Source organism: Tiliqua scincoides, chromosome 10, assembly GCF_035046505.1.
Source record: "Tiliqua scincoides isolate rTilSci1 chromosome 10, rTilSci1.hap2, whole genome shotgun sequence".
NCBI classification, from domain to species: Eukaryota; Metazoa; Chordata; class Lepidosauria; order Squamata; family Scincidae; genus Tiliqua; species Tiliqua scincoides.
The window spans coordinates 18,654,966-18,675,684 of record NC_089830.1 but is presented as its reverse complement, the minus strand read 5'-3'; the positions used below and the strand labels follow the sequence as shown (position 1 = coordinate 18,675,684).

At 43.9% G+C, this 20,719-nt stretch overlaps 1 protein-coding gene across 1 annotated transcript; it reads right to left on the bottom strand.

The window, feature by feature from the left end:
* Nucleotides 1-1,151: 1,151 nt before the first annotated feature.
* Nucleotides 1,152-20,088, bottom strand: STX12 (syntaxin 12). Its single transcript, XM_066638494.1, has 9 exons — nt 19,922-20,088; nt 10,994-11,063; nt 9,998-10,097; nt 8,598-8,735; nt 6,788-6,831; nt 5,361-5,466; nt 4,422-4,494; nt 2,986-3,068; nt 1,152-2,728 (listed from the first exon to the last, which is right to left on the bottom strand). The coding sequence occupies exons 1-9, from the start codon at nt 20,028-20,030 to the stop codon at nt 2,636-2,638; spliced, it is 816 nt and encodes a 271-aa protein (XP_066494591.1). The 5' UTR covers nt 20,031-20,088; the 3' UTR covers nt 1,152-2,635.
* Between the last annotated feature and the right edge of the window lie 631 nt (nt 20,089-20,719).

Here is a 20,719-nt window from a genome sequence, read left to right as displayed (position 1 = left end):
GCATCCCAGGTATCAGGTTCAGGGTGACCAGATGTCATAACCGCAAAAGAACACCCTGACCTTGCTTTGAAGGTTATTAAGGTACCCTCTCCTGCACTTTCCCTCACAGGCACTCAGAGCGGTTGCAAACTTCTCTGACTGGCCAACTGCTTTTTTTTTTCCTATGAAAAAAGCAGTCAGATGCTCAGAGCAGCGTGCAACTGCTCCGAGGGCCTACAACCCAGAAGTAACTGGTGGTGACACCATCACATCACTACAATTACTTCAGGTGGGGGGGGGCTTGATGTCAAGTGTCATGGCCCTAGGAGCCAGAGGGGTAAGATATGCTAGTACACATCCAGAACTCCTCCAGAACGGTCTAGTCCAGTGGTTCTCACACATTTAGCACCAAGACCCACTTTTTAGAATGAGAATCTGTCAGGACCCACAAAAAGTGATGTCATGACTGGAAGTGACATCATCATGCAGGAAAATTTTGAACAATCCTAGGCTGCAATCCTATCCACACTGTTCCAGGAGTAAGTTCCATTGACTATTATTGTTAAAAGAATATACATAGTAGCTTGTTAAAAGTACAGGTCTGTAACATCTCCAAATGCAGTCACATACCATGGTAGCATCAAGTCGAATATATTAAAAATAAAATATTAAAATGAATGGGGACCCACCTGGAATGGCCTCGCAACCCAACTAGCAAGTCCTGACCCACAGTTTGAGAAACACTGGTCTAGTCAAGTGTGAAATACAATATCAAAAGTTAAAGCAGTCACAGTGATGAGGTCATGCACATCCTTGTGTCCCAAGTAGCTTCTAGGAGTTTAGCAATTTCCTTCATATTAACTTGGTGCCCATAAAGTCTATGAGTTTATCCATATCTATTGATTTCAATGGTGCTTAGAACAGATTCTCTTTTCTTTGTATACAGCCTTTTTTATAGCAGCAACAAATATTTGCTCTCTCATCTGTTACCGCCTTATACCCCATAGTTACAACACTGCTAATGCAGAGTTAAACACGCAGACCATACTCCTGGCTTTACAAACTGTATCCCGAAGCAAGTTATTATGCCTGTTATTTTATGGCACCTGACAACAATTCTCCCATCATTCCCTTCTATAACTTTGAACGGAAAGAAAGACACCTTGTTTAAATACTTTTAAAAATGTTTATTGATATTTAATAGATGGAATGATGGAGTAATAATAGTGCAAAGATGTACAATGGAGGGGATCGTTGTTCTCCTACGCCACCTTTCACAGTTTAGCAATTTAAATAAAGAAAATGTTAAAAAATATAAATAGGGAGTGTGTCAGTAAAAGAATGCTACAGTTCCTTGTATATAGGATCTTCCAATTCTATCAAGTCAATTTTTCTGCCTTTTCTTATCAGATACTTCTAGGAGAAGGATTTACTTCAGAGCTCTACTCAGCAATTCCTCCTAGTAGTTCATAGGAGATACGCTCGCAGTCTACAGACACAAGCAACATCTTCAAGGCAAGCAAACTACATAAGTCCTGAAACTTTCTGTTGAAGAGTCATGGAAGGACCATGAGGAGTCACCCACAAAGTGCACTATCCTTTTCAGTGCCACCTCTGTTGTTACCCACCACAGGCTCTGTGCTTTGTCTTTTACCTCTTTTAGTTTCAAAGAGAATGACTTCAGGTTACCCTGAATGGATCTACTGGAGGTACAACAGAGAAAGACTAGATGCTCTGTAGCCCACAACTGACTACACCTTTACTAGGAAACAAAACGTAAGAACACACTGTGAAATGTTTCACTGTCACCATGACAATAGAAGGAGAAACTTTATTACCAGACATTAGGTATAAATCTCTCTAGGCTAAACTAGTCAGTTCTGTAGTACATTCTTGGTTCCACACCCAGATGGTCTCAACATTTTTCGTTGCACTTTTCCAAAGACAGAAGTGTCTATCTTTTGAGAAGCTCAAAGCTAAGGGCTGCAACCCAGAAGACTCTATGGTTAGCTCTGTGCACCATGGAAGGCTGGGTTTATTCCCTTTTAATACCAGTCCCATGTGCTGCATGGAAACAAAGGGGAGTTTCAAAAGTCATTTGTGATGCAATATATATATATATATATAGATGTTGACTGCTGCTCACAGGCAGGTGTCCAATGGGGCTCTTTGAACTGCATCAAGAAAGTCATTTGAGACTGGAAAATTAGTAAGATGTTTCCCTTCTTGGGAGCTATTCCTATGCAAGTTACTTATAAAAAGCAGCATTTTCTTTTCCTTTTAAAAGTTAAATCCATTGTGTATGTGTCAATTAACAAGTTCATCATAGATTACCAATCACACTCTTCAACACTTTACATTCGGGACAAAAAGAGTATATAGTACAGAAAAAAAAATCCCACAAGATAAGTTTAGTTACATAAAATTTAAAAAATCCACATGAACTGATAAATACTCTCTTCACGGTTCACTAGATCCAAGAACTAGTTATCTTCATGTTAGTTTCTATATGGAATAATTACCAGGGGAAAACCGGTCTCTGTGCTCCAACTCATCCCAATCGATTCATTCCACAGGCTCGTCTACCTATTTTCCCCTGGTGAAAAAAAACAACCAAACAACAACTCTGCAACTAATTCAATTCCATGTTGGGACTTCATTTTGATGCCTGCCAGATAATGAGTCCCAGGATTAGAGAAGCCACAGCCAGGCCAAGAATCAGGATACAGATCTTCTTACGAGATTTCTTCTGTTGAGATAAAACAGCAAAGGGGGGAGAGAGAGGAGAAAGCCAATTGAATCCACAAAGGAGACACAAGATCAGTTCATTAATATTGTTATCAAATTGGGACAAGAAGTACTTAAACTAAGAGAAGAACAGAGAAAACGGAATTAAAAAAAGGGACAATTGCTCTAACTTTGGGTCAATTATGAGTATGATTTTCTCTTCAAGTGGTAGTGGTGTCATTTTTGTTGGGAGACAACACAGGAACATGCAAACATTACCTGATAATAAGCAGCTCTCTGTAATTGTTCGTTAGCACTTTCTACATGGACTTCAGCAGTTTCTACATTTGCTTCTATGCTATCTGCAGCAAAGAAGAAAAAAACCACTTACACTGAAAGTCATGGGTGTTCAATTTTCTCAGAGTAACTACAGGTCACTGCTACAATTTAAAACAAATATTCTGCCTTTTGGTCCAGCAACAGGCTTCCAAGCCAGCTGACAAGACAAATACAGCTGCCCTCCATATCCATGGGTTTTGTACCCGTGGATTTAATCATCCATGGATACAGAGGGTCCACATGGGTGCCTCTGGAGGCTCCCTGCAATTGCCAGGCTGGCAACCCACTCTATTTACCTACGTGGGCTTCAGAATGAACTAGAAGCTTGCAGAAGTTACTTCCAGTTTTTGGACGCAGAAGTTTGACTGAAAGTAGCTTCCGGAGGCTTCTGCAGGTCATTCTGTGGTCCATGGAGACCAACCGAGTAGGTTGCCTGCCTGGCGCAACCCAGGAGAGACCTCTAGAATAGCATTTGTGTGTGCTTTGAAAGTGGACTCCAGCATCCATGGAATTCCTTATCTGGGTGTGCACGCCTGTAGCCTGGAACCAAATCTCCACAGATAAGAACGGTCCACTGTACATACATGATAAACATACAATTCTTTCCCCAAAAGGCAATGGTGACCGATGAAGATTCTGGGGTGGGGAATGATGGATGGAAAAATGTTCACTCCCTAGGTCACAGATGTTACTGCTTCTAATTTGGCTTACTTAGTCAGCCTATAAAAACTATTTCAGCATAGTTTTGCTGGGAGCCCTACAAAAGAGGCTAGAGGGTATATTCTATTCGTTAACCTCCCCCCCCCCCCAATCAACAAATGCTCTGATAAGGGACGGAGGCGAATCAGTGCTTCAAGTTCCATGTTCTAGAGTGGCCAACATGTTTGTTGGCCACTGATAACACAGCTACACAACCACCTCTCCCTGCAAAAAGTGACAATCAACAACTTTTTTTTTTTTAACATGCTATCACAATTTTCTAAAAACTGCTATTGAGGCAACATCAAATCGGTTCATATAAATGTGTTTCCATTATTGGTCTTCAGCAACTTGTACACAACAGTTCAAAAAAATACACTTGGGGGATCCCTCCCTAACATAAGAGCAGCCAACGGATTTCAAACATCTGTAAGAATCCTCCATGATTAAAGCTGCAATCCCATACACACTTACCTGGAAGCAAGTCCCACTTAATGAGACTTACGTCTGACTAGATACGCACAGAATGGTGCTATAAGGCAGCTTCATTCAGACTTCCACAGGCTGAACATATTACTACTTATGTCCCATAAACAGTTGTATGTTCAGGAAAGTGGGGGAATGCTGGAAACAAAATGGTTTGCCTTAGGATCAGGTATATACTGGCATCCACTTACCAATCATATCTCCTTGATCATGGATCATCATAGCCAAATCTTTAAATATCTGGTTCACATCCAGGATATCTGCCTGAAAGGAAGATTGTAAAGAGATTTATTATATTTCCCACCCTTCCCCATCCCTGCCTGCTTGTTTAGAGAGTTAATCTGGAAAACTAAAAACATCAAAAGCATAAACACCTTATTGTGGCTTGGATCCAAAGAGCTGCATTTGTACACTTTGTGGCTTGGATCCAAAGTTGCATTTGTACACTAGGCTTTTAGTGCCCACTCCTTCATGCTGAAGCTGTTTGCCCTTCAAAAACAGTGTCTGTGAAACTGCCTTGGGCTCACACAAGGGCCTCTCTAAATCCAATCACATTTGGGCCATGTATTACATTTAAAATGAATGAAAACCAACATCCTATGTGACCTTCTACAGCTCCCTCCACGGCAAGCCCAAAATATAACCAGTGGGCACACCTGCTTAGTGCTTATTTCCCCCACACAGAACTGCTTCTTTCCCCTTGCTTCTACCCTCCTCCAGCTGTGACCCGCTCCCTCACTCACTCTCCTCTGAGGTCCACAGTAGTCACTAACATCACTCATCCTTTTCAGCACCTGTACTGGGGTACAAATCCATACTTTGCCCTCCCTCAACTGCTAAATTGTGTACAGTTGTTTATGCCCATTCTCACTGCAGGGCACAGAATATCAGCAGAATATCTCTTATTAATGTAGGTAGCCTTGAAGGAAAGCAGAGCCTCTTCAGCTAGAAAGATGCATACCCCAGTGTGCAAAGAAAGGAAATGTAGAGCTATAGAGAGATAGTGTTTGTGTGCACATGCATGTGGCTTCAGAAGAAACCAGAACCCTGCCCTCTTAAATCTCTTTCCCAAACATAATAACCTAATTTTTTTATTCACTGGTTTTTGGTTCAAGTCCTAACCTACTCACCTCTAATTGCCTGATGGCAGTTTCTTTCTCCTTAATTAGTTCAAGGTCTTGTTCTGTTATGGTGATTTCTTCCTCTTGAGACTGCATCTGATTCCACTCTTCATTGCTGCAGAACATTACATTCATAACTTAAAGATCCAGTGGGATGTAGTGACTAGAACAGTGCTTCCCAAACTTTTTTGAACCAGGGCCCTTTTTTTAAAACGACAATCTATCGCAACCCACTAGACCAGCCATTTTCAACCACTGTGCCGTGGCACACTGGTGTGCTGTGAGTGGTCCACAGGTGTGCCACAAGAATTTGGGGGAAGGTCATTTATTAGTAGGGCCAATGGGAGATGTGTGAGCCCCCACTGGCAGCATGGTGTGCCTTGTCAATTGTCAAAAACCTGGTGGTGTGCCTTGACCATTTTAGTGCCTTGTCAGTGTGCTGTGAGATGAAAAAGGTTGAAAATCACTGCACTAGACCAGAGAGAGAGAGAGAGAGAGAGAGAGAGAGAGAGAGAGAGAGACACACACAGAGAGAGAGAGAGAGAGAGAGAGAGAGACACACACACACACACACACACACAGAGATCTAGAGAGAGAGAGACACACACACACACACACAGAGATCTAGAGAGAGAGAGAGACACACACACACACAGAGAGATCTAGAGAGATCTAGAGAGAGAGAGAGACAGACAGACAGACAGAGAGAGACAGAGAGATCTAGAAAGAAATAATATTGCTATTTAATAATAATGATGATACTAACAACAACAATAATAACGGGTCCTATTCCCTTGAGGCTGCTGGAGGCCTTACTTATAGTATGTGTATGTAGACATTTGCTACAAAGATTACCACAAGTTAGCATCCCAGCCAAGGATTTTCTTCTGCATACTGGGCAAGAGCATGTGCAAAGTTTAAAAAAAAAAAAAGTTTCAAAAACTTATTGTGACCCACCAAAAATCAGCTTGCAACCCACTGGTGGGTGTGGACCCACAGTTTTGGAAACATGGGGATAGAGTATTGGATTAGATCCAGGGGAGACAAGTTCAAGGAGAAGTCTTATTGTCTCTGGCTCCTGAGGGCAGGACCAGAACAAATGGACTGAAACTGCAGAGAAGTAAATTGAGGCTAGAGAGGAAGAACTTCTAAGAGCTGTTCAGCACAGGAACAGTCGGCTTTAGGCAGCTGAAAACCTCTAATGAGGGAGATCCCACAAGCAGAGGCTGGACAGCCACTTGTCAGGGATGCTGAAGCAGCTGCCTCTACTGAGTAGGGACTTCAACTGGATGACCTTCCAATTAACATATAGTTCTTTGTTACTGTGAACATGGTACATGTCTTAGTTCTTGTTCTCTAAGGCAAGTCATGTGAGGAAGGTGTTTGCATTTGTAAAGGCAGATGTAATAAAGGTTGTTCCAAGCAGTAGCCATTACCTGTCGAATGAGACCAACTGCTCTTCCCTACGCCTCTCATCTGCCTGGAAAACATAATTTGGTTACAATCAGACAACTTGAAGGCAGGCTTTGTACTGAAGAAAGCTGAAGGGTACAATGCAGCAATGTTCGTCCCCTTCCCCCGAGTAAGGGAAGCAGTCCCGCAATGGGACTACTCACTTTAGCGGCAACTGTTTGGTCGCCGCTAAAGTGAAGGCGCTCGTGTAGGGCGAGTAGCCCTACTCGAGCGTCCTGGATCCTGCGGAGCTCAGCCCTGGGAACGCCCCCCACACCCTCGACCATGCCTTCCCCTCCCCGAAACGCCTCCCCCACGCCCCCAACCATGCCCCCATTTCCTGCCCGGCAGTCACAGAGGACCACAGGATTGGGCTCTGAGACAGCTTATCTGGACCAAGATGGAACTAAACTACAAGGGGCAAAGACCCACCATTAAGTGCATGCTTCAGCTACAAGGCAGGATTGCTACCTTTCCTGGTCTCTGGTTTCAGTCTACACCAGGAGGTGCAGAGACAGAAGGTAGATTGTCCAGAGAACAGTAAAGAATTTTGCTCTAGAATCCCCAATCTGTAATTATCCCAATGTACTCTTATTGCGAAAGCAGTTGTAGCATATTGGATAAGCACCTGCTTTGCATTTGGAAAGTCTCATATTCAATCCCCAGCATCTCCAGGCAGGACTGAGAAAGATCCTTATCTGAAACCCTGGAGAACTGCTGCTAGCCACTGAAACCTAAACAAGATGGATCAAGGTTTTGACTCTGCAAAGCTTCCTGTGTTCGACTGGTACTTGGACACGCAATATCCCAGTTTATGGCTCAAGAGGTGCTGCTGGCAACTCATGGTGCTTACTTTATGCAACTCTCTCCCTTAGGAGGCCCAGCTGGCCCAGTCACTAACTGTGTTCAAGCAGGAAGTGAAAACCCGCCGGTAGTACCTGGATTTTTAATGATTTTCATTCTTTCTAAAAATTGCTTTCAGATCTTTGGCATGTGTTTGTGATTTGAACTTCAGTTGTTCTTAATACCTCCTATTTTTTTATGGATTTTATTTCTGAAATGCTGTGGTTTTAAAGTATACTGTCAGCTACTACAATGGTCCCTTCAGTGGGGCGGAAGGGGCAGAAATGGTTACAAAAAATTAAATGGAGACCGGAGAATATTTCTTTCCAAATCCAAATATAGCACTTAGCTTAGGGCACAACCCTAACCAGGTCTATTCTGAAGTAGGTCCTATTTTGTTCAATGGGGCTTCCTCTCAGGCAAGTATGGTTAGAATTGCAGCTTTACAGCCCAATCCTATCCATACTTTCCTGGGAGTAAGCCCCATTGACTGTAATGGAACTTACTTCTGAGTAGACATGCATAGGATTGGGCTGCCAGTTAGGGAATGTGCACAAAACTATGGAATTATACAGTCTTTAGGTTCTGACTAATGTTAAAGGGAGACGGGCTAGGCCTTCCTCTCCATTGAGGGAATGCCAAAGTGTTTATGTGCCAACATAATGTATCTTGTTTTTGTAGGCCACACTCTAGCCTTTAAATGGGTCTCGTTCAGAGTTGGCTTCAGGAGTTGAGACCTCCATCTTGCCAATTCTCAAGACCACCTGTGTCCACAGACCTCAAAAGGTGGTGTGATGCAGTGCATTGGAAGACCTCAATGGGAAGACCACCTCTGTATCAACAGACACCAACCGGACCTCAGAAAGTGGTAGGATGCAGCGCACAAGATTTCAATGGGCAGGTAGACTCCTTTTGGATCTTTCTGTAGAAAATGTTTGGCTGCCAACTTACAGAGAGAAGAGAGCCAGCTCTTGCCCGTGCAACGGTTTCCTTCTCTTTCTCTGACACTCTTCTCTGCACTGCTTGGAAGTTATTTAAAGCTGAGGAGAAGTCATTCATTAAGCGCTCCTTCTGAAGTTTCTGCTGACGCTGGAAAACAGAAAGTAACACCCAGGACTTAATAATGGAGAAGTAAGAGGGGAACTTAATTTCAAGAACGATCCAATTTCTTACTTTTAACTCATACAGATTCCATTGTAAACCATGACCCTTTAGGCTCAGTCTTAGCCCACTTGTTGATCTACAGTGGCAGGTAGCTTTTCCCCTCCCCACCAAAGTATTTTTTATGTAAGATACTGGTGCTTTGCCTTTTGTTCCTTAAACAGTTAGCAATGGAAGTTTTCTGGAAAAGGTTTCAGTGCTACATAAAATCCTACCATAACCTGAATTCTGTAAATATTTCAAAAGAAGTCACGACTGACCTAGAATGGAGATTTTGTTTGTTTCCTGCATAAGCAAGAATTTAAAGATTAATTTCTCATCAGCCACATGTTTCGTCTGCACTCATGACAGCAGATGGAAGTATGACTGGAGGAGAGAATAACCCCGCCTCAGAATGCCAATCAAATTCCACCCATGATCCGATGTGTCGATACAACATGTCTTGTTTTTGTTGGCCAAACTTTAGCCCTCAAATGGGTCTCACTCTGAGCTGGTGTCAGGTGATGGCACTTCCATCCTGCCTGTTCTCAAGACCACCTCTGTGTCCACAGCCTTTGTGTGGTGGAGGTAAAGTAACTCCCTTGGGTAACAGAGTTGCTCTGCAGTTGATTTGCTTCTCACACCACATTCACTATGAACCATAGTGTAGTGGCAGGAGGTATGGACTGGAAGCTGAGCTGTTTTCTTGTCTGAAAAAGCGAAGCAGGATCAACAGCCTGGGATGGGAGCCCAAAAGTTGAAGACCAAAGCTGCTGGCAGATCTCTAAGGAGGAGTCAGCTGGCAAGATAATACCGGAGACCTGATTTGTGACTGCCTGCAAAACCTTGGAAGTGCAAAGGGCTGGCAAGCCAAGATGACAACTGAACTATGAAGGTGAAACATCTGGAGAAATGTAGAGTTCTATGAGACATGGAACAATACTTGTAAAAACCCCTTGAAAAATGAGGTTGATGGTCAGCTTGCCTACGTAAACTGCCTTGAATCTATGAGAAAGGCATTATTTAAATACTGTAATAAATAAAATAAAACCATAGTGGGGCTCCACCCAGGAAGGAGGGCCCTCTGAAACTGGCTCTGACACCTTGATAGGTTATCCCATATTACCCACCAAAGGAGTTATGGTATTCCCAAATATTTAAAAATAGCATGTTTTTCTGGATCCACCAAAGCCACAGTAACACTCGCAAACCTGTTCCGATGTAGATAAGGGGAGTGGCAGAGAACCCAGCTCCTTCAGGTACTCGTTGGTCTCTTTGGCGAGCCGGTTTGCTGTATGTTGCAGCTGTTGCCTACGAATAAGAAGGGTCAACATGGGTCAACTTGAGTTTCCAGCCTCTGGAAACAGAGAACTTTCACATGCAAAGAGAAACTGTGCACCCACAAATCTAAGGCACTTTCTTAACTCACATACGCCATAGTTTCTTTTTTTTAAAAAAAATAGGGAGCCCTATTGTTCCATTATGGGAAAAATGGACCAACAGGGAAAATGGGGAAAAGTGCAAAAGTAAGGGCGCAATCCTAACCCCTTATGTCAGTACTTCCCAGCACTGGTATAGCGGTGCCAATGGGACGTGTGCTGCATTCTGCAGTTGGGTGTCACTCACAGAGGCCTCCTCAAAGTAAGGGAATGTTTGTTCCCTTACCTCAGAGCTGCACTGCCCTTATGTCAGTGCTAGAAAGCACTGACATAAGGGGTTAGGATTGCGCCCTAAGGCATTAACTTTGTGATATACAAGGAAATTGTTGGGAAGATACATTTCCTTTCTGCTCAAGTCAGTATCCTTTTATCCATTGGTTCCCATGCCAAACATTTTCAACTGGTGGCTCCTTTGATCTACTGAGCCATTGACTGAGGCTCCCCAAAAGTGTTACAATCCTATATATTTTATAGGGCAGCATGTTTTTCTGAGGATTCTGTGGCTCCCCTGGCTGGTTTCCATGGGGTGGATACCACTTCTCCTCTCCTCCCCGAGAGATGAGCCTCTGCTTTACATGCAAGAAAGATTGTTCCAGGAAGGGGGTTATTAAAAATGGGATTTCCCCACTTGCAGTGTGAAATGGCACAGTCAACTCTACTGCCTTGTGCCACTGTATGTGCAGACCTGGTGGCAGTGATATGACTTCCAAAATTCACCTGCGCATTCAGCTTTTTCATTGTAACACACATGTTATCGGGAATACATACAAGTTTTCTTGCAGTTTGCTGGAGTCCTGCTTGGTTCCCAGCTGACTCATTAAGTTCCTTATCTGAGAAGCTGTAAAGACAGAATTGATGTAAGATTACCACTGTGGCATAAAATCCTTTGAGCTCAGCCTGCTTGGAGACTGTTGCTTGACATACAGGGGCCAATTTCAATGATTTAAGTTGACCACAATTTGTTGGAATGTGAGGGGAATGAGTGCTTAGACCGCACACTCCCTCCTCCCCTTCGGCACCCAGCTTTGAGGGAGAAATCCTGGCTAGTTAAACTACAATTCCATGTAGTGTCTGAACCCAGGAGTTGAGGTTTAACTGTATTTACAGACCTGGATATGAACACAGGAGTGGGGCTCATAATCCCAAAAAAAAATCATAGTTCACTGGGTTACCTGAACTGTCTCATAGCCCGATTCACAACAATGTTTACTTGAAAATGAGAAGTGTCAATTTCAGAGAAGCGCTGTGCTTCCAAAGTTCTTTCAGGGGATTTCACCATCAGCTATCATATATTCTTCAGTGCAACACAACATTGCCTTTCAACTCAATTATTAACATTTATTTATTGTTGATGTCATGTGTCCTAACAGCCCATCATAATACAGTCATGTGATTAAAGTGGGGCTTTTGCCAGTATTTTATTCTTTTGCAATCAGAAGTACTTCTGAAATGGTGATTACACCTGTCAGCAATAAGTGACGGAATATAATAGCGTGCAAAGGTTAAGGTTGCAATCCTACATCTGCTACCATGGGGAGTTCTTACTGAGTCAAATAGGACTTACTTCTGAGTAAACATCCATAGGACTAGGTTGCAAGACTTCATTTTGGTACCCACTTTTACGCATTTCGTTGATGTCTTCCTACCAATATCCAGGTCTACAGAGCTTGCGCCCTGAGTACACTTCTGTACTGCAGCGAGTCATGGACTCTTCGCTCACAACAGGAGAGGAAACTGAACGCTTTCCACATGCGCTGCCTCCGACACATTCTCTGCATCACCTGGCAGGACAAAGTTCCAAACAACACAGTCCTGGAATGTGCTGGAATCCCTAGCATGTATGCACTGCTGAAACAGAGACGCCTGCGTTGGCTCGGTCATGTCGTGAGAATGGATGATGGCCGGATCCCAAAGGATCTCCTCTATGGACAACTTGTGCAAGGAAAGCGCCCTACAGGTAGACCACAGCTGCGATACAAGGACATGTGCAAGAGGGATCTGAAGGCCTTAGGAGTGGATCTCAACAAGTGGGAAACCCTGGCCTCTGAGCAGCCTGCTTGGAGGCAGGCTGTGCAGCATGGCCTTTCCCAGTTTGAAGAGACACTTGGCCAACAGTCTGAGGCAAAGAGGCAAAGAAGGAAGGCCCATAGCCAGGGAGACAGACCAGGGACAGTACACTTGCTCCCAGTGCGGAGGGACTGTCACTCCCGAACTGGCCTTTTCAGCCACACTAGACGCTGTTCCAGAACCACCATTCAGAGCCCAATACCATAGTCTTTCGAGACTGAAGGTTGCCAACACATATGATGTCTTCCTTTGACACACAGATTATCAACTCTTAGTAAGACAAAAAAGAGGAGGTTCCATGGGCAGGAACAGATCTGTTGCGTGCTCATTTTCCAAAAGGGCTGAGCTCCCGGCTGCTGCTTATTTAGGCCTTCAGTTGCTGAAGCCGTGAGTCATTAATCAGACACAACGGACAGGCAAGACACACACCTTCTCAAAGTGATAAGCACGTACTGTAAAAATAGCTTCCCAACATTCACAGTTTGCCTGTGTTAGCCACTTGCAGCCAGCAAGTGGATCTCTGCAGCAGCTCAATAGTGGCTGTGTGTGAAAGCATCCTCAGGAATAATTGGAATAAAAGGATATGCACCAGTACTGTAATGGCTGCTCACCTAGGGGGAGTGAAAACTGCTTTCGGGGACTGAACAGGAAAGTTTCACAAAAGCTTATTTTCTCTTAAACAAAAGGAGCTGTCTTTTTTCCACTTCTTCATTCCCCATGACAAATGCATTATCACCCTGTGGTGAGTGTGAGCCCCCAAGCTTCCTTTCAACTCCAAATCGACAAAGGGAGGTAGGGAATGCCTCTACAATTGTCTTGGTTCCCTGACCCTGCTTCCACAGCTTCACAATTGGGAGGAAGACTGGAGGCTGTTTGCTCCTTGCATTTACAAAGTGATCGGGTGCCTCTCAAACACAACTGGCAATTTTACATTACCTGTATCAAGCTAGAAAGGAGTGCTAGAAATGATCCTACGTTCCTCTCACCAGCTCAGAACTTGGAGCTGTGGACGACCCTGTCCTTGTGCTACATTGTGCAAGCACAACACAAAGATAGGGACAACATCTTGCTTTGTGGGGAAAGGGCAGAGCCTTGGAAACTAAGGATCTTAAGGCCAGACACAATTTGGGGACTCTTGGGGACAATTTGGGAAACTTGAAACAATTTGGGGACTCCTGGAAGAAGCAGCTGTAAGAACTACAAGCCTAGATGCCCCAAGTGCAAAGCAAGGCAACACTTGCAAAAAAGTTGACAGCAACCAGGATCCAAGGATTTCCTATTGCTTGGCTCAGAGGAATTGGCCGTCCTTCCTGAAGAAACTTGAAACAAAAAGCAAGTCTCGTCCAAATCAGCAAAGACATCCAAAAACATTTTGATCCTGCTTTTTATTTATCCTTTAAAAAAAGGTATTATCCCCTCCCCAGGCTGTTCAAAAGTTTTATAGAACTGTTTTTGCTACTGTTGGAGAAGGGCTATTGTATTAAATGGCTGGCGTAAGACACTAATCCACAGATCAGGACATGCCTGGTTTCTGATCTTGCCTCTGCCATGAACTCACTTGGTAGGAAAGAATTCACTAGGTAGGACGCAACCTGCTCCCTCGTAGCCTCAGTCTTCCCCAGCTGCTATATGGGGATAATAAGACTTGCAACACAACTTTATGCATGGTTATTCAGAAGGAAGTCCCATTGCTTTCAGTGGGGTTCACTCCCAAAGAAATGTAGACAGAACTGAAGATTTATTCACCTTCCAGGTTTGTTGGAAGGTTTATATCAAGGACAAGATATGTGTAGCATTTTGCACACTTAGGGCCCAATCCGATAAGTTCCAGCACTGGGCATTGTAAGTGTGCCATAAGGCACTTCCGCAGCACCCAGTGAGGAGGGCTGCTGGTACTGGGCCAGTGTCAGTCAGTGCTGGGCCTCCGTACTGTGAGGACAGCCAGCCAGCGCTCCTCCAGCACAAGCCAGGTGGAAGGCTTGTGCTTCATCTTGGGGTGGAAGGAATGGGGTGGAAGGAGAGGAGGAACGGGCGGGGGGGGATAGAGATGGCAACAGCCTCTGCCGTCCATATCCTGTGCTCCCCTCTGGTCTGGGCAGCCTGACACAGGGCTCCTCATATCTGAGAAGTGGGCGTAGATCTGAGAAGACCCATTGGTGCCACTGGCAAATGCTCCCTTACCCTGAGGGGACTCCTGGTGCTAGCCCACTGGATTCAGCGGTAGCCATTTTGGCGATGCTGGAGCCTTGAACACAGCGCGTTTAGGATGCGGCTATCAGAAAGCAAGCTACCTGTGTTCAGTATTACCCTTCCTTACCACTGCTAGATAGCGCCTACCAAGGTAGCTTCCACCGGGTTGTACAAAGGATTTTGAAAAGCAGCATGCTTCCCACATTTTCCTTCTGCCAGGTCTGCAATCCTCTGCACACTTTCCTGAGAATAAGCTCCACTGAATACACAAGAAATTATTCTAAATAAACATGGATCATTTTAATTCAAGAATTTAAACTTTGTTTCCTTGTTTGGTTGGGAAATATAACACCCAACGGGGGGGGGGGGAGAGAAACAGAGGTATAGGGATATTCTGAGCAGGTTATACTACAAGATGGGAGACATTTGAGTGTCACCACTGGACAACCTGGAATGAGCAAGGGAAATAATCTAGATCTCTTATAGAAGAAAAGACTTTTAAACCCTAGAAACCAATTCTCCCTATTCAATTGATAAGACATGTTGATTATGGTTGTAAATGATTCACCTTTGAGAAATTTGGCAAGCTGTTGAAAACCAGTTGGCCACCATCATCTCTCCTGAGGCAGTGTGTTGAAAGGGTTGCCTGTGTTTAAAAATAAATAAACCAGTACCTCTGGCTTGGGAGCCAGAACTCTGAATTTGGTTGCCCAGGATTTCCCCAGACCTTGCTCTTTGCAGTCTTTTGTAGCAACAGGGGGGAAAGGTGGCAGCTATAAGGTACAACAGAAATATCTAAATAAAGCTAGAACGCTTGAATCAGAGAGGCTTGTAAGTAGCCACTGGCTAATTCTTTCTGTTGCAAGAATTGCATCTCTGTAAGCAGGGGAACCTTCTCTTCCCCCCTCTTTTTTAGATCTTCTCCCCCCCCTCCTTTTTTGGCTGGGAAGCATAACTCCCAATAGGAGGAAGAGAGATGATTAATATACCGTGTTTCCCCGATAATAAGACCTATCCCGAAAATAAGCCCTCCCCTTACTGTGTAAGATTCCTCTAAAATAAGCCCTCCCCCGAAAATAAGCCCTATTGAGATTGCTACTGTAGTGAAGGTGATCCCCTGCGCTACACGCTACATTACGGTACCCTCTGTATGCACTGTCGTCCCCCCCCGGGTGAAACGCACGCCGCGCTCCGAGCTGCATCCAATCAGAGCTGCAGCAGTGAGCGCGTCATCCTGTTCTTCCCCAGTGATTTGCTTGCTGGCGCCATTGAGAGCAGTGCCGCGGAGGAGAGCTGAGGCAGGACAACATAAAAACCCGGTATGTAAGCGGGAGTGAGGGGGCATGATGGAGGATAAAAGAAGAACTCAGGAGGCATGATGGAGGATAAAAGAAGAACTGAGGAGGCATGATGGAGGATAAAATAAGCACTCAGGGGGCATGATGGAGGATAAAAGAAGAACTCAGGGGGTATGATGGAGGATAAAAGAAGAACTCAGGGGGCATGATGGAGGATAAAATAAGCACTCAGGGGGCATGATGGAGGATAAAAGAAGAACTCAGGGGGCATGATTTGTTCACATTTACCTGTTTATTAAAATTGCTGTCAATGTTCATTAAAATAAGCCCTCCCCTGAAAATAAGCCTTCTGGTGTTTTTCTGTCCAAAAAAAATAATAAGACAGTGTCTTATTATCGGGGAAACACGGTAGTTCTATGTAGTTGGGCAAGCTCAAAAGGCTGTTGTGGGCTAGTCACTTTTTCAGGCTTAGTTGCAAGGCTGAAATGAACTCCATGAATACCAAAGAGGCTAACTTTTGCTCACGTGCACCGTTTGTGCAAAAGCACAGAACAATGGTCCTCGAAGCTGCTACAGCAGATACTAGCTAATTTTTTAAAAAAATTCTATACCACTATTCATAAACATATCAGAATGGTGATTCCAATCAACTATGTAAGAACAAAAAGAAGCAGAGCCAAGGACTGCTCACACCTTAATTATTTTGCAACTAACCTGATTTCATAAGCCTGATGGATTGAGTGGACTGAAATGAATTCTAGAAGTTATTTGTCTTTAAATCTGTTGTTTACCTTTTTATTTTTGGGTTATTTTAATCTCGTGTTTTTAGGCTACTGTGGTTTTAAGTATTGTTTTTATGTATGTCTTAATATGGTTGCAAACCACCTTGAGTGCCAGGCTTGTGGCCTGGGGAAATGCAGTATAGAAAATCTTTTAAATAATCACGGAATCCATGGTATTCCTTAGAAATGTCAAGAAAAAGCAACTAACAGCTCAATCTAAACCTCGGGCTGAGCTGATAAAGGTGTAACAAATGCGCTGTAAGGTACGTTTGCGCTGACTTGGGAGTCAGCGGGGCTGGCGCAGAGGCCTGTGCTGACTTGTCAGGGCCAAATCCAGCCGCTGCACTGGCTCATCAGAGCCATCTGCGATGGCTGGATGGGGTTGCGCCAGGCACTAAAGGGGGTAGGATAGGGTGGTGGGAGGGTATTCCAGAGGTGAGGAATACTGGTGCTCTGGGCCAGTCACTATCTCTGAGACTAACCTATCTCAAAGGGTTGTTATGAAGTTAAAATAAGGTAGAGAGAGAATCTTGTATGCCACCCTGGGCCGTTCTGAAAGACAAGACAGAAAACTAATAATACTATTTTTAATACCCATCCACATTCTATGAACTATGCTGTCCATTAAGTAGGAAAAACTGGCACACAGATCTTTCACTCATTAGACCAGAAGTTCCTAACCTAGGTTTTTATGAACTGGGTGGAAACAAAATTTTGTGTGGATATATTGATGTGTATTTTTTCTGGACAGAGGTCCATAGCTTCCATCAGATTCTCAAAGAGGTCCATCATTCCCAAAAAGTGAACCACCACTACACTACAGTGAGGAGCACTTCATAAACTACCTTTTCCCTTTCCTGGAATCCACCTTTATGTATGGAAGAGAACAAAACCAGTGCATAGACAGTTGTCTGATGGTCATGCATGCCTGGTTGTAGAGGACTCTAAGCTAGATTCTCCACCTGTCCCTTTTTGATGCACTGAGTGTTATCACTGCCATGGGTATGGCAAGGTCAGAAGTCAGCCTGGCCACATGGGCCCTGTGACGGGCATTAGCCCTCAGCCAGTCCCCAAATTCTGATGCCACCTGGATCACATAAATGTATTTCACTGCCTGTGTACACAGAACATACGCTCTGGAACCAGATAGCACAGTAAAGTACATGCCTCATTTACATGCAAATCACACCTCTTTGGTCAAGGTAGATTCTGCATATACACGCAAAACACATGAAGTGGATTTAAGAGCATGAATAATTAGAGGAAAGATGGGCAGGCAGGCTGGCAAGCATGAGTAGAAACGTACAATTGTTCTCACGCTATGCACCAATTCTCAAGTTTTTGGCAAGGCACAGCAATGGAACAAAAATTTTCCATTGCTGAGGTGTTATCTATTGTAGATTTTAATCAGTTTTAACTTTCTGAGTTCATTCTGTTAAGCTTTTCTGTTAAGCTAGATAAATGACCAGGCAACACTACAACTTGGGAATAGGGAAAAAAATTCAAAAGGAAAAAGGAAATTGTTCATTATTTTCTTTTATTATTACTAAGCTGTTTTCAGTTTTTAAAAACGTAATATGCCTTTGAGATCATGGATGCAAATCATGGTATTATTACACCAGCGTTTCCCAAACTGTGGGCTTCCCACCAGTGAGTCATGAGCTGATTTTTGGTGGGTCATGAAAAGTTTTTGAATTTTTTTTTAATTGCAAGCACCCTGCCTGGTTTGCAGAAGAAAATTGTTAGCTGGAATGCTAACCTGATGTACGAGTTAATCTTCATACCCCCAAATTAATGTCACGTTTTCTGACTTTCTCTAGTAATTAGGATCATGTATGAACCCAGTTTCAGTCTTTGGCCTGGAAGTCCCTAACTGCATATCTTGCTCTACAGTTCAGCTTTCTGGGTACCCTGAAATGATTGTAACGGTTTGGAGGTACAGTCTTTGAATGTCATTTCTAGAGACAGCCTTGCAAATGTCTACACACACACGTACTATATGTAAGGTCTTTAACAGCCTCAGGGAGCACATGGTCCCAATTATTAATAATCTATTTATTATTATTAATAAATAAAACATTTCTTTGTAGATCAAAATTTTTTTGTCTAGTGCAGTGGTTCCCAAACTTTTTAGCACTGGGACCTACTTTTTAAAAATGACACTCTATCGGGACCCACTTAGGATTACCAGACTTTTAAAAAAGGGGATCTAGAAATAAATAAATTATAATAACCAGAAAAACCCTCAAACATTTATCCCTTATGTACACATGTTTGCAAATTGCAGGAGCCAAGATCTTTATAGGGTAATTACCAGCTAAAACAGCTATTTTCAACCTTTTTCATCCCATGGCACATTGACAAGGTACACACCATCAGATGGTCAAGGCACACCATCAGTTTTTGGACAATTGACAAGGCACACTGTGTTGCTGGCACAGGGATCACATCCCCCAATAGCCCTATTAATAAATGACATTCCCTCAAACTCCAGCGGTGCACCTGTGGACCATTTGCAGCATACCAATGTGCCAATGCACACTGGTTGAAAATCGCTGAGTGACATGATCTGATTTTTTGAATTGCCTCAGGGCTTGAGGCAATTAGTTATCTGATCTTTCCATCACCCTTTGGTGACCCACCCAAAATCAGGTTGTGACCCACTAGTGCAGTGGTTCTCAAACTTTTAGCACCCGGACCACTTTTTAGAATGAGAATCTGTCAAGACCCACCAGAAGTGACATCATTGAGCAGGAAATTTTTTTAACAATCCTAGACCAATCCTACCCACACTTACCCAGGAATAAGTCCCATTTACTATCATTATTAAAAGCATATACATAGTAGCCTATTAAGAGTTTCCATTAAAAAATTTCCCCAAATGCAGTCACATACCACGATAGCAACAAGTCAAATGTATTAAAAATAAAACATTGAAAAGACCGGGGACCCACCAGAAATTGGTTCGCAACCCACAGTTTGAGAAACATTGCACTAGTGGTTCCTGACCCACAGTTTTGGAAACAACTGATCTAGTGGGTCGCAATAGACTGTCATCTTTAAAAGTGGGTCCTGGCACTAAAAAGTTTGGGAAGCACCGTATGACACTAGGAGGTCTGAAAGAATTGGAGGAGGGGAGGTCAGATCCCTGCCCCAAGGAGCTTACAATTAAAGTTTGTGGCACAGGAGAAAGGGTGGAAGGAGGGGATAGAAGCCCTTGAAAAAAAACAGCGTCATGTTTGGAGGGGGGGGTGAGGGATGGGAGGTGCTTCCAAGGGGGTCATAAAGACTTGTGGGGGGGGGAGACTGGGGGGCAGTGGGGGGTGGGGAAGACAGTGGGGGGGGGTTCATTCACTCACTGCATTGTGCCAGGCGCTGTATGTTGCTGCTGCAAGTCTGGATGATGGTGCTGAAGTCCCTGGGCGGGAGCCCACCGGGCCTGTAGGTCTCCAACGGGCCGTACGACATGGTCAAGGGAGGCTGGACCGCTCAGAGGGATGCACCTACTCACCACTTCCACTCCCTCTCGTTTCACAACTGCGCTTGCGCAGAAGGCAGGCCCGGCCTTTTCAGCCCTTCGCCGCGCAGGCGCACAAATGACCCCCGGGATGACAGCTGGCGATGCCGCCGCAGGGCGGGAGACTGGTGCGTGTACGCGCACCGGCCTCCCGGGGGGGGGGGGCGGAGACGCATGCGCAGGAGCATCCACAGGCAGAGGGTGGGTGACCATGGCAACGGGATGCAGTCCAGGGATGTCTCTGCTTGTGACCAGATGAGGATGCTCCAGGGCAGAGGCTGCTGGACCACCTGCTCGAATGGAGCGACGGCTTAAGTTTTTCTTCACCGCACTTGGGATTGCAGGCGTGTAAACTCACAGTGCTAGTGACAGTGTGTCAAATGCTGGGATTTATATGCACAGAGGGCTGTATCCTATAGAAGTGAGTCCTCCCTAAGCACCATTAAAAACTCTTACTTCTTTACTAGACTGTAATAGTTCCCACGTATTATTATTATTATTAAAATAGTATTTATTTTATATATAATTTAATAATTTATTAATTATTTATTAATAAATTAATAAATTATTAATTATAATAATTTTTATATTTTTATAGTTTAAAATACTGTTTTAAATAATAGTATTATTATTATAAATA